At 35.4% G+C, this 13,809-nt stretch overlaps 1 protein-coding gene across 1 annotated transcript in view; it reads left to right on the top strand.

Annotated features, from left to right (window-relative positions):
* The window catches only part of LOC108520355 (rap guanine nucleotide exchange factor 6-like), a 146,393-nt gene extending 134,021 nt beyond the window's left edge, over positions 1 to 12,372 (top strand). Inside the window, exon 5 of the mRNA XM_017859693.1 lies at positions 12,261 to 12,372. Within this exon, the coding sequence (XP_017715182.1) occupies positions 12,261 to 12,372 (112 nt within the window). The remainder of the gene's footprint in view (positions 1 to 12,260) is intronic.
* The last annotated feature ends 1,437 nt before the right edge of the window (positions 12,373 to 13,809 follow it).

Below are 13,809 nucleotides of genomic sequence, written 5' to 3'. Positions count from 1 at the left end.
GCTTAAGTATGTTTAGTGCTTGTTAAATAGACAACAAACTACTGAGGAACGAACAGGGGAAATAGCACAGCTATAAGGCCTAGATATTGTATAATAATTTTTATCGTGTACGCTATTTTTATAAGCAGAGATTAAATGTTGAGATCCACTTTGCAGAGGAGCAAACTTCTGTTAATTTGTGTTGGGGGGATGATTGTTAGAATGTTTCTAAGTGAGCCTTGAAAGAAATTTAGAGATGTATAGTGTGTGTTCAGTTTTCCCAATACTTCTGAAATATAAGCCGGTTAAAGTCCATGCTTTAGAAGCAGTTTGCAGTTTACACACATGCATGTAATTTATATATGTATCTGGTGTGTGTGTGTGATTTTTAACATAGCTGTTACTTTTTTGGGGTCTAAACTAATGAGTCAACTTATTAAGAAAATATTACATGTATTTTATGGAAAGTCTTTCAACCTTGCCACTTTCCTTTTATACTTATATTAAAATTTATTCTTATATACGTTACCAATTTTTGAGAATGGAATTGATGGCATCAGCAGTTACTTGTTAGCTTTTCCTCCCTACTTTAATTGCCACTCTGCTGTCTGAAGACAGTGTTATGTGATTGTTTTTTTGCAAGTCCTAAACAAATAAATTGGTTTTGATTTAGGAACATCAGTCCAGTCAGTTACTTAGACTTTTTTAAGGAAGAAACTAAAATTTAGTAACTGCCTATCATTTTCTGGAAACAGGGGTGTGAAAAATTGATATATTGGAGTATTACGTTTTTAATCATTTTGTAAATTAGGACTGCCCACCAGTATAATATCTGCTTGACTCCTGTGTATTCCCTTGCTGGGTGTAGGCTGACTTGAATAAGTTTACATTCCGATACCGAGAATTGCATTCCACTGGGTAGTTCTGACGTACAAGAAGAATGTGGAGGCCCATACAAAGGGCAAGATTAGGGACACTGATAGAAGAGGCTTCTATGCACTGTGACTGCCTTTCGTGGAAAGCTCACACTGGCAGAAAGTGCTCTTGACCCAACTTGGGAGAGGAAAATGTGGTCACAGAAACTTCGGACAACTGGACCTTACAACACCTGCAGCACCCTGTCTGGTGTTTCATTGCCTATGGGTATTTACGAAAACTAGGTAAGACTTTACATTCTCAAACTTTCATGCTGTGTGGGAGTCTTGAAGGAAAGTTTAGTTTTTTCTATTTTTTATATTATATGGAAGACTACTTAGTAATTTTTTTGTCTTCATATTTTTGATATTACAAAGTCATGTCATTTGCACCTGTAGAAGTATTTAACTTAGTTTCAATTTTGCTAACAATTTTACTTTTAATTTTAAATTGTTTTGTGTAAAACTTCAGCAAAAAAATTTAATGGAATGAAAGTCTGAATTGTTATACTGTTTTTAGAGCAGTCGTTCTTAGCCATACTGAGGGAGTACTAGCATTTAGGAATAATCTGTTTCATATGCTGCAAGTGGTCTTTTCAGTAATCATTTACTGGTGGGCTTAATTTTTTTTCTGTTTTGACATGGCAGAGAACTCACAGATTTACCAGAAGTAAACCTACATCACTTTTAGTTGTTATCTTGTGATTGTTTAATGTAAGATTTTAAGGACATGCTGAAATTACATTGAGATTGAATTGTTGAAAGGCGAGGTGTACAGCGTATTTATACAGAACAATTTAGAAAGCTTTAAAATAGACCATAGTGATCACATTTTCATTCTGTGTAGAAGGAGAAGACTATCAGCATTCTTAAAACACATATACCGTACTTCTCCCTTCCACCACCCCCTTTTCCTACTTTATGGCCTCTGACTAAACACCTCTTGTCAAATGCTAGTGTCTAGTTAGAAAGAACAAGTTTTTAAAATATTCAGGCTAACTCTCATTGATAACTGTTAACCTACATCTTTCTTGTTTTTGAAAGACAGCTATTCATATATGTGTGTTAATACGTGTGTGTTGATGGCGTGTCTTATATACAAATACACATATACACACAGACTGAAACTACTAGAAGACCAGAAATAACTTTTGAAAGATATTTTAATTCTAAGTAGAAAAGATAAGCCATGTATCTTTAAAAATTAAGGAGTCTGAAATTTTAAAATATCTTGTTTATCTTGATAAACAACAGATCTTTGCCGAGGTAACCCTAAAGCTCTTTATGGTCATTTGTAATTTTGCTGAATTTGAATTGCCTTCTGAATTACAAATGCTGATTTGTGTTTTTCACTCAACTAGCTACTGAGTGAGCCTGGTCATTGAGAATTCACCTCTCAATGAAACTCACTTCTCGACTTGTCATTGGGCTATAGCTGTTTGTGTACTTGTCATCCATGGCATATAAACTACTTAAGAAGAGGGACTGTATTTAATGAGTTTTTTTGTAAACTCTCAGTATTGAGTACCGAGTTTATATTGGTAATATCGATTCTGTTACGTGTCCAGTGAACATTTGGAAGAGGAATAGATAGCACAATAATATATATGTCAGAAATAATGTTATCTAGTCATGCACTGTGTAATAATGTTTTGATCAATAATGGACCACATATACAGTGGTCGTCCCAGAAGATTATAATATGGTATTTTTACTGTACCTTTTCAATGTTTAGATGTTTAGATACACAAATACCATTGTGTTACAATTGCCTACAATATTCAGTAGAGTAACATTCTGTATGGGTTTGTAGCCGAGGAGCAATAGGCTGTGTCATCTAGCCTAGGTTGATAGTAGGCTATCCCATCTTGGTTTGTGTAAGTATACTCTGTGATGGTCACACAACAGTAAAATCGCAAAACAACGTATTTCCCAGAACATATCTCCATCCTTAAGCAATGCATGACTGTATGTTAATATATATTATTACTCACACGTATTATTTTGTTATGTGTTAAAGATTAAGTTGTATTCTTAATCCAAAAATTTCAAATCCAGAATGCTCCAAAACTTGAAATTTTTTGAGCACTGACATGGTGCTCAAAGGAAATACCCATTGGCGCATTCTGGATTTCATATTTCTAGAGTAGGGATGCTCTACCTATACATGCAAATATTCCCAAATCCAAAATAATCCAAAATCAAAGCACTTCTGATTCTAAGCATTTTGGATAATGGATACTTGACCTGTCTTTCAGTCGTATTTGTTTACCTTCTGCCCATCTCTAACTAGTTCTTTCACCCAATGTCTGTCACTTCGTTGTTAAATTATCATATAAAAGAGACAGGTTCCCAGTTTGTCCGTCATCAAATATAACTCTTTATTTGTTCCTAAGATTTGTTGTTTGTTAAAATAGTGATTCTACTTTTTCTTATTCAAGTCCCAGATTTTGGCCAAGAAACCCAAATATCCTCTCTACAGTTTCTTTTCTAAGATTTTTTTATTGTGGTAAAAAAAAATATGTAAACTATGTCATTTTAACTATTTTTAAATGTATGGTTACATTTAAGTGTGTGTTCCAGTGGCATTAATTACATTCACACTGTTGTGTCACTAGAGGCGCTACCTCTTTCTAAAGCTTTTCTGTAACTCCAGATGGAAACCCTGAAACCATTATGCTTTCCAAACCGCTTTCTCCAACCCGTGGCAACCTTGAATCGACTTTCTGTCTCTATTAATTTGCCTATTCTAGATATTTCATGTAAGTGGAATCATATGTTTGTACTTTTGTGGCTGGCTTGTTGTCTTTAGTGTATGTTTTCAAGATTCATCTATGTTGTAGCAGGTATCTGAACTTCATTCCTTTATATGGTTGAATAATATTCCATTATGTGTGTATGCCACAGCTTGTTTATCTGTTCATCCATTGTTGGACACTGGGGTTGTTTCCACATTTTGGCTACTGTGAATAATGTTGCAGTGAGCATTGGTGTACAAATATCTGTTTGAGTCCCTGCTGTCAGTTCTTTTTGGTGTTTACCTAGGGCTAGAATTTCTGTGTCATATGTTAATTCTATGTTTAGATTTTTGAGAAATTGCCAAACTGTTTTCCACAGTGGCTGTATCATTTTACATGCCCACTAGCAATGCACAGAGTTCCAAGTCCTCCACATTCTTTTTTTTCTTTCTTTTTGCTTTCTTAAAAAAGGAAAATAGTAAAAAATTGTAGCCATCCTGGTATCTCATTTGCATGTGGCTTCAGGTGTGAAATGGTATCTTACTGTGGTTTTGATTTGCTTTTCTCTGATGACTAAAGATGCTGAGGACCTTTTCATGTGCGTATTGGCTCTTTGTGTATCTTCTGTGGAGAAATGCCTATGTAAGTCCTTTGTCAAGTTGACACTGGGTTGTCTTTTTGTTGTTTAAGAATTTTTTATGTATTTTGAATATTGAATCTTTATCAGGTATGTGATTTGCAAATACTTTCTTATTCTGCAGGTTGCCTTTTCAGTTAAGGCCCTTTGATGCGGATTTTTTCATTGTGATGAAATTCAGTTGATCTGTGTTTATTCTCCTGCTCCTCATGCTTTTATTTTCCAGAGCTAAGAATCTATTGCCAACTCCAAGTTCATGAGGATTTAATCCTATGCTTTTACTAAGAGTTTACTTTTGGCTTTTATATTTAGCTTGTTGATTCATTTCGAGTTAATTTTTGTCTATGGTGTGCAGTAGGGGTCCAATTTCATTCTTTTTCATGTGAAAGCCAATAATCCCACCACCATTTGTTGAAGACTGTGTTCTTCTCCCATTGAACAGATATGGCATCCTTGTCAAAAACCAGCTGGTCAATCATTTGCAGTAACCTGGATGAGACTGGAGACTATTATTTTGAGTGAAGTAACTCAGAAATGGAAAACCAAACATCATATGTTCTCACTCATAAGTGGGAACTAATCTATGAGGATACAGAGGCATAAGAATGACACAGTGGATTTTGGGGACTCAGCGGGGAAGTGTGAGAAGGGGGTGAGGGATAAAAGACTACAAATTGGGTGCAGCGTATACTGCTTGGGTGATGGGTGCACCAAAATCTCACAAATCACCACTAAAGAACTTATATAACCAAGTGCCACCTGTTCCCCAATAACCTGTGGAAATAAAAAATTAAAAAAAGAAAAAAAGAAAACATAAGAAAAAAAAGTACTGTTAATTTAACACTCACACACAAAAAATCAATTGGCCATTGATGTATGAGTTGATTTCTGGACTCCCACTTCTATCCTTTTGGCCTAAGTACCACACTGTTTTGATTACTGTAGCTTTGTAGTAAATTTTGAAATTGGGAAGTGTGAGTCCTCTGACTTTGTTCTTTTTCAAGATTTTCTTGGCAAATTAGGGCCCACTGAATTTCCATATGAATTTTACGACCAGTTTTTTCATTTCTGTAAAAAAGACTGGTCTAATTTTGATAGAGGGTATGTTGAATCTGTAGATCACCTTATGTAGTTTATTATAAGACTTACTAAAAAAAAAAAAAACAGTGCTGTATTTGACAGTGTTAAGAGTCCATTTCTGACAGTGGCACCAAGGAACAGGATGTAATCACATTTGGATCAGAATGTAGTCACATGGTTTAGAGCAATCCTTACCTACTCCTGATTTTTGATCAAGGATCGTAAGTGTACATTTAAGTTACCCAAGTTCTTTAATTGTATTTTTTCTAAATTATTTCTAAGTCTTTTAAAAATGATTATTTTAGAAACTTGAGGGATACTGGCTTTTAGCTGGTGTAATAGGACTTAATGAATTATTATTATTATTATTATTATTATTATTTTGAGACGGAATCTTGCTCTATCACCCAGGCTGGAGTGTAGTGGCGTGATCTCGCTCACTGCAACCTCTGCCTCCCGGGTTCAAGTGATTCTTCTGCCTCAGCCTCCCGAGTAGCTGGGACTTCAGGCACACGCCACCATGCCTGGCTAATTTTTTTTTTTTTTTTTTTTTTTTTTTTTTTGAGATGGAGTCTTGTTCTGTTGCCCAGGCTGGAATGAGTGGTGTGATCTCGGCTTACTGCAAGCTCTGCCTCCTGGGTTCACGCCATTTGTTGGCCAGTCTGGTCTCAAACTCCTGACCTCAGGCGATCTGCCTGCCTCAGCCTCCCAAAGTGCTGGGATTATAGGCATGAGCCACCGTTCCCGGCCTATTATTATTATTTTTGAGCCTGAGTCTTGCTCTGTTACCCAGGCTGAAGTGCAGTGGTGCAATCTCGACTTACTGCAACCTCCATCTCCTGAGTTCAAGTGATTCTCCTACCTCAGCCTCCTGAGTAGTTAGGATTACAGGTGCCTGCCATTATGCCTAGCTAACTTTTGTATTTTTAGTAGAGACGGGGTTTCACCATGTTGGCTAGGCTGGTCTCAAACTCCTAACCTCAAGTGATCTTCCCATCTTGGCTTTCCAAAGTGCTGGGATTACAGGCATGAGCCACCAAGCCCAGCCTATGAAAAGTTATCTTAATTTATGCATCTGGTCTTTTGGAAAGCCCTTTGGATTCCCTGAATTTTTTGTGAGAAATTTTTCAGTTCCGTGTATTTCCCCTTAGAAACTCTTCGGGGTAATACCCTCTTACAGATTTGATTTTTCTATAAGGGCATGTATTGTAATTATTGTTTTTGATTCTTTCCTTGTGTGTCCATCATTTCATAGTTTTGTCTTTGTTTATAATTTTACTTGTTGTGTAAGCATCTTGCTGTGCTAATGCATTCAAAGACTTCGTTTTTGTTAATAACTTTTAACTGAAAACTGAGAACCTGTTGTTTAATATAATATTAAATACTGTGTGCATTTGATCACCTTTTCAGTGTAGAGCATTTCATTGTGCACACTGGATCCTCTGTGGCTTTCCTGCACTCACACTTTATAAAATGTCTTGTACTTTATTCTTACTGTTTTGGTTTTTGTTTTACTCTCTCAAAGTGTATTTGTTATTTGCAGTCCTGAAGATTTTGCACCATTTTTTTCCACTCAGTAATCTAAAATACTTAAAAGGATTGTTCATTATATTGTCAATGAGGTACTTTATCTCCTACACATCTTCATCTATTGCCTTTTTTAAGTCTCTGTACTTATTTTCCAGAGCCGAATTTCTTCAGTTTATTTGTATAGAACTTGGCCAAAGATTTTTGAAAATGTTGTAAATAATCATATTTATTTACTTTTGTTTATGTATTTATTGTTTCAAAGAATCAGAGAGCAGAAGCAGAAGTAACTTGTGGACTTAATTTCGAGCTAACTTTTTTTTTTTTCATTGCTGTGTCTGTTTCTTCCAACCTTACAGCTTCTGGTTTGTGAGCTAAGAGCACATCATCTCTGTGAGAGAGCTCAGAGACTTTGTCACTCATCAGGCCTATCGTGTGCACTCATGACCTACTCTTTGGCTCCTTTGAGGCTGCTCTTCCTTTCCGCATTCCTGGCTGTGTTTGAAAAAATAGATTGTTGAATAAATGAAGTAATATATTCTCCCTTGCTAATATGTGTTCTGTGCACATTGCTTTTTCCGTTCAGCTTTTTCAATAAATACATCTGATGGAGAGTCTGCAGTTTCTCGTGTTCATATCTTTGTGACGCTTTGTGGAACTCGAGTCTTTTGTGATTGAAAAGTTTCATCAGGCTCTAGTGCAACTGACTCTCTGAAAAACTCTCATGGAAATATTTTTATAGAGCACATTTTAGGAAATGTAAACTTTTCATCCCCAAAGTAATAGTGTGCTAGTGCAACTTGAAGTGTGACTTCCTAGCCATAAAGTTCTGTTGAATGAATGACTAATTGGTAAGAGGATTTGCACCCTAAATCCTGGAGTGGGGAAGATGGTACTATATTTATATATAAAATAATTAACAGTTATATAGTTTATTTATGTGAACATTAACACCTTTTGTTGCTAAAATTTGTAAACAATTCTAGCATGTATTTTTGTATCAGGTGTTATATGAACAGTGTATACTTTACAAACATTTATGATTTTTTACTATGTTACATTTAAAAATGGATAAACATTAGACCACTATATTTATAAACTTGTCTAAGTCTGTATGTAACCTGCCAGATATTTTACTCACACATTGAGATTATTTATTAATTTGTAGTGCATAATTGTAAGCTTCGTTTAAAAAAATTAAATTGCAAATAGGTAGATTCAGAAACTCAAATTTTTGTGTGTATTGAAGAGTTATGGAATTTCAGTTGTATTTAATTGTAAGCTAAAAGAAATGTTTAAAAATTCAGATCATTTAAATTGTATGAGAAGTAACATGAAGATAGATTTATTATGTTTCTGGCAAATTTTTTCACTTAAAAGTACTCTAACGTGTATGTTTCTGTGGGCATATATGTGTGACAGCATATATGTGTGACTGTATATATGAACATTTAAAATTTTTTTTCAAATATGTTAAACATGATGCTGGTTTTGATTTTCATGGAAACTTTTTCTTCTTTTCAAGGCAGGGTTTTACTCTGTTGCCCAGGCTAGAGTGCAGTGGCACATTCTTGGCTCACTGCAACCTCTGCCTCCCATGCTCAAGTGATCCTCCCATCTCAACTTCCTGAGTAGCAGGGACTATAGGCCCACACCACCATGCCTGGCTAATTTTTGTACTTTTAGTAGAGACAGGATTTCACCATGTTGCCCAAGCTAGTCTCGAACTCCTGGGCTCAAGTGATCATCCCTCCTCAGGCTTCCAAAATGCTGGGATTGCAAGCATAAGCCATCGCATCTGGCCAGAAATGATTTTGGAAAAGGACTTAATTATCTTTAACAATCAAATAATTATTATTAAGGAAAAGGACTTAAGTGATGGCCTAGTCTAACCTGATAAACCTGTAAACAAATAAAATTTATTGTATGATGTGGTGAAGATAGTTTGCTAGAGATTGCAGACGATAGAATGACAATATTGGCTTTTCTATTTTCTTCCTCTTACATGACTTGGCTCCTGATACTTGAAACATGTATATTACTATGATATAAAGAGGATTATAAATGGAACAAGAATTTCCATAGGAGTCCGTCACAGTGCCTAATTAACTTGGAAAAAATTGTTCAATGAAATAGTTTTTTGATAGAATTTTAAAGCATTTTTTCTTAAAGATAAGTTTATTAAGTATGATTGACAAAAATTTTAATATTAGGCCAGTGGTGGTAGCTCACACCTGTAATCCCAGAATTTTGGGAGGCCAAGGAGGGAAAATTGATTGTGGCCCTAAGTTCAAGACCAACCTGAGCAACATAGCTAGACTTTGTCTGTACAAAAATTAAAAAAAAAAAAAAAAAAAGCCATGTATGGTGGTATACACCTGTAGTCCCAGGTACTTGGGAGTCTGAGGTAAGGTAGAAGGGTTGCTTGAGTCCAGGAGTTCAAGACTGCAGTGAGCTGTGATTGTGCTGCTATACTGTGGCTTGGGTGATGGAGTGAGACCCTGTCTCTTTAAAAAAAAAAAAAAAGTTAAGTCCTGAAGGGCAAAAACTGCACTTTCCCGTTAAACGGCACAAGACAGGATGCTCCTCACCACTCCTGTCAACAAGTGTTGGAAATTTGGCCAGGGCAGCAGGCAGGAGAAAGAAAAAATGAAAGTGTATTCATAAGGAAAAGAGGAGTCAAAATTTGTCCACTGTTGCAGATGACGATTGTATATTAGAACCCCATCATCTCAGCCCCAAATCTCCTTAACTGATAAAGCAACTTTTCAGCAAAGTCTCAGGATACAAAATCAAGGCAAAAATCAACAACATTCTATACACCAGTTAACAGACATACCAAGAGAGCCAAATCCATGAGGAACCCCATTCACAAAGCTCAAAGAGAATAAAAACCTATAGAAATCCAACTTACAAGGAATGTGAAGGACCTCTTCAAGAGAATACAAACCACTGCAGTGAAATAAAAAGACACAAACAAATGGAAAGAACATTCCATGCTCATGGAAGGAAGAAACAATATCGGGGGGAAAATGGCCATACTTGCCCCAAGGGAATTTAAGATTCAATGCCATCCCCCATCAAGCTACCAATGAGTTTCTTCAAACAGAATGGAAAAACTTTTTAAAGTTCATTTTATGGAACAAAAAAAGCCCATTGCCAGACAATCCTATAAGCCAAAAGAACAAAGCTGGAGCATCACACGGCTGACTTCAAACTATAACTACAAGGCACAGTCAACCAAAAACAGCAAAAAGGGGGGGGACTGGACCAAAACAGAGATATAGACCAAAGGAACAGAACAGAACCTCAAACGCTCAGAAATAACACCACACATCTACAACATCTGACTTTTGACAAACCCAAACAAAAAAATTAGAAATGGGGGAAAGGATCCCCTACTTAGTAAAATGTGCTGGAAAACTGGCTACCCATAGTAGAGAAGCTGAAACGATCCCTTCCTTACACTCATACAAAAAATTCAAATGAGAATAAAGACTAAATGTTAGACCTAAAACCATAAAAACCCTAGAAGAAACCCTAGCAATACCATTAAGGACATAGGCCATGGGCAAAAGAAACTTCAGCTAAAACACCAAAACAAGGCAACAAAAGCCAGAATTGACAAATGGAACCTAATAAACAAAGAGCTTCGCACAGCAAAAACTACATCAGAACAGGCAACCTACAAATAGGAAAAATTTTTCAATCTACCACTACAAAGGCTAATATCCAGAATTACAAAGAACTCAAACAAATTCAAGAAAAACACCCCATCAAAAGGGGCAAAGGAAGAACAGACAGTTCTCAAAAGAAGACATTTGCAGCCAACAACACATTGAAAAATGCTCTCATTCACGGCCCACAGAAAATGCAAATCAAAACCACAAGAGATACCATCTCACACCAGTTAGAAGGGAATCATTAAAAAGTCGGAAAAAAACAGATGCGGAGAGAATGTGGGAGAAAAGAACACTGGACACTGGTTGTGGGACGGTAAACAGGTCCCATTTGTGGAAGCAGTGTGGTATTCCTCAAGGATCAGAGCTAGAAATACCATTTTGACCCAGCCATCCCATTTTACTGGGTATATAGCCCAAAGGATTAAAAAATCATGCTGCATAAAGACACATGCACACACACCTATGTTTATTGCGGCACTATTCACAATAACAGAGACTTGGAACCAATCCAAATGTCCATCAATGATAGACTGGATTAAAAAAATGTGGCACGTATACACCATGAAATACTATACAGCCATAAAAAAGGATGAGTTCATGTCCTTTGTAGGTACATGGATGAAGCCAGAAACCATCATTCTGAGCAAACTATCGCAAGAACAGAAAAACAAACACCGCATGTTCTTGCTCATAGGTGGGAATTGAACAATGAGAACACTTGGACACAGGAAGGAGAACATCACACACCAGGGCCTGTCGTGGGGTGGGGGTAGGGGGGAGGGACAGCATTAGGAGATATACCTAATGTAAATGATGAGTTAATGGGTGCAACACACCAACATGGTACATGTATACATATGTAACAAATCTGCATGTTGTGCACATGTACCCTAGAACTTAAAGTATAATAATAATTTTTTAAAAGTTCATATTAAATGGAAGGAAAGAAATATTTTTGTGATTGAGGTGTCACATTAACAAAAAGAGCTTCACTGGAATTCACTGTTCTTGATTCTAGTTTGCATATCCCTATGTCAGAAACAATAAATCTTCTCCAGTGTTAACGTGGGAATTCACCACAGATAAGGCAAAGGTGCTATGTCTGTGTTCACTCATGCAGAGTTCTCAGGAGGAATGAGCTTTCAGTAGTACATCAACTGAAATCACTTTACCGTAAAAATAAAGTCTTAAGTTGAGTATCTTTTTCTTAAAACATTTAGAATAAGTTGATTTGAAAATTTAGGAAAATAAATACACTTTTTAGGTGAAAAAAAGTGTTTAACCTAAGCAAGTTGTGAAGAGAATTACATGTACATGCATTTTATACTTCTTTGGGACATTTCTGTAGTTTGCCACTGAGACATTTCCCATCCCTACTGGAATATTCTCAAAGTTCACCTGAGGATGATTTAAAATAACCTAACAGAAAACTCACCCATGCTAATAATTCTCCTTTTCTTACATCATTAATTTGAAAATATTATGTTAGAATTTTCCAGAAAAATCTATGACTGAAACTTAAGAATTTGCATGCTTTCTTGTCATTCTGTGTAAATTATTAAAGATAGTTCATTTTCTCCAAGGTGTACTTTTTGTAATTGTTTTAATTTTATTTATCTGGAAGTTTGGCTTATGTTCCCAATTCATATTACTTAAATCTCTGAGGTTGTCCTCATTGATTTTTTTTTTTCTTTCTTTCTAGTTTTGGCAAGCGTTCTGCAGGAAGTTTTAGGCGTGGCTGTGAATGCATTGTTTTAGAGCCTTCTGAAATGATTGTGGTAAGAGTATTTCTTGTGAGGACTATTTTCTCCTGAAAATTGCATGAAATAAAGGCATTTTACAAACTGCTTATAATATTAGATTTTGTTGAATAGAAAATATTGCATATTTTCTATAACATTAGATATATTTATTTCACAACTTTTATTATGAATTTGAGTTCATAATCATAATATTCATTATTTACAGGATTCAATTAAATGCAAAAAAATTTTAAAACTACAAGTAGCTAAGTGTTTTGTTTTTGTACTTTGTAATTCAGTCTATAATAATGCCATTTAATTGAAATTTGGGGAGAATCTCTTGATTGCAGGATTTTAGCTCTCCAAGTTTTGGTTGGTTTGAGTGACTTACTTTAAATGAATCACTAGGTTTGCTGGTGTGAGAACAATTTTGGAATCTAAACGTGCCTCCACTCTGAGCGTTTGTGAGGAATAACCAAATGGAACTTTGTTCACTGTTAATTCATTCATCAGAGTTTCTAAGATGTTTTAAATGAGGAATTATTTTTTAAACAACACTATTTTTAAAAACACAAGATAATCACTTGAATTCTTTCAAGTAATTAAAAGGAAATTTGGGGACTATTATGCTGGTTAAACACTCTGTTGACATCTTTTCTCTCTTTTTAATGGAATTTTGTGACTTAAAAATTTATAAAGAAAGATTATACATGGAACATATTAGTAAAATAGATATTAGCAACCTTGAAGCTTAAAAACCAAACCTGTCATACTTTTTTCTTACTGTATAAGAATGATTTTAAGATAGGATAATATGTACCCTTTAAAAAAATTAGTCACAGAAATAAGATGAGGTGGAAGGGGAGTTTCCCAGTCTAGACATTCAGTTGATATTCTTTCTGTCCCCATCCACCATCCTAGCTGGGAAGGAAGATCTTGTAAAGTAAATGATAACCAAATAAAGATGACGATGGAAACTTTATTCACGTTTAGTAAAGTATTTGATAAAGAATTCTAGGTCTCTTTTCAGAGAAGATGTAGGGTTTTTCCCTATGATGTAGGAGAGGAATTCCGTCAGAAATGAGAACTTCCTCATCAAAGCTAGCAAACTTTTTGTAAAATTTACTGAAATATTTGGTAAAGTTTTACAAAATGTACTCAAGTGAGAAAGTAGCATAGTTATGGTAAGGATTTAGGGTTGGGAAGAATGTGGGCAGCTATATAGCACTTTCCAACAGTAGATAGTCTAGATATTTCCTTGAGATTTTGCCCTCTGTTACTACCACTTTGAGTTTTCTCTGAAGGATTTTTAGTCTTTAAAATTGAGTATTTTATACTTGCTGGTACTACATGAACTACTAGGTTTGCTGGTGTGAGAACAGTTACATAACCTAAACATGCCTCCATTATGAGCAGTCACATGAGGAATAACCTAATGTAACTTTTATTCCCTGTTCATTCATCAGCATTTCTAATTTTTTTTTTTTTTTTTTTTTTTTTTTTTTTTTT

This window comes from Rhinopithecus bieti, unplaced genomic scaffold (assembly GCF_001698545.2).
Source record: "Rhinopithecus bieti isolate Rb0 unplaced genomic scaffold, ASM169854v2 scaffold_50922, whole genome shotgun sequence".
NCBI classification, from domain to species: Eukaryota; Metazoa; Chordata; class Mammalia; order Primates; family Cercopithecidae; genus Rhinopithecus; species Rhinopithecus bieti.
This window is presented reverse-complemented; position numbering and strand designations above follow the sequence as displayed.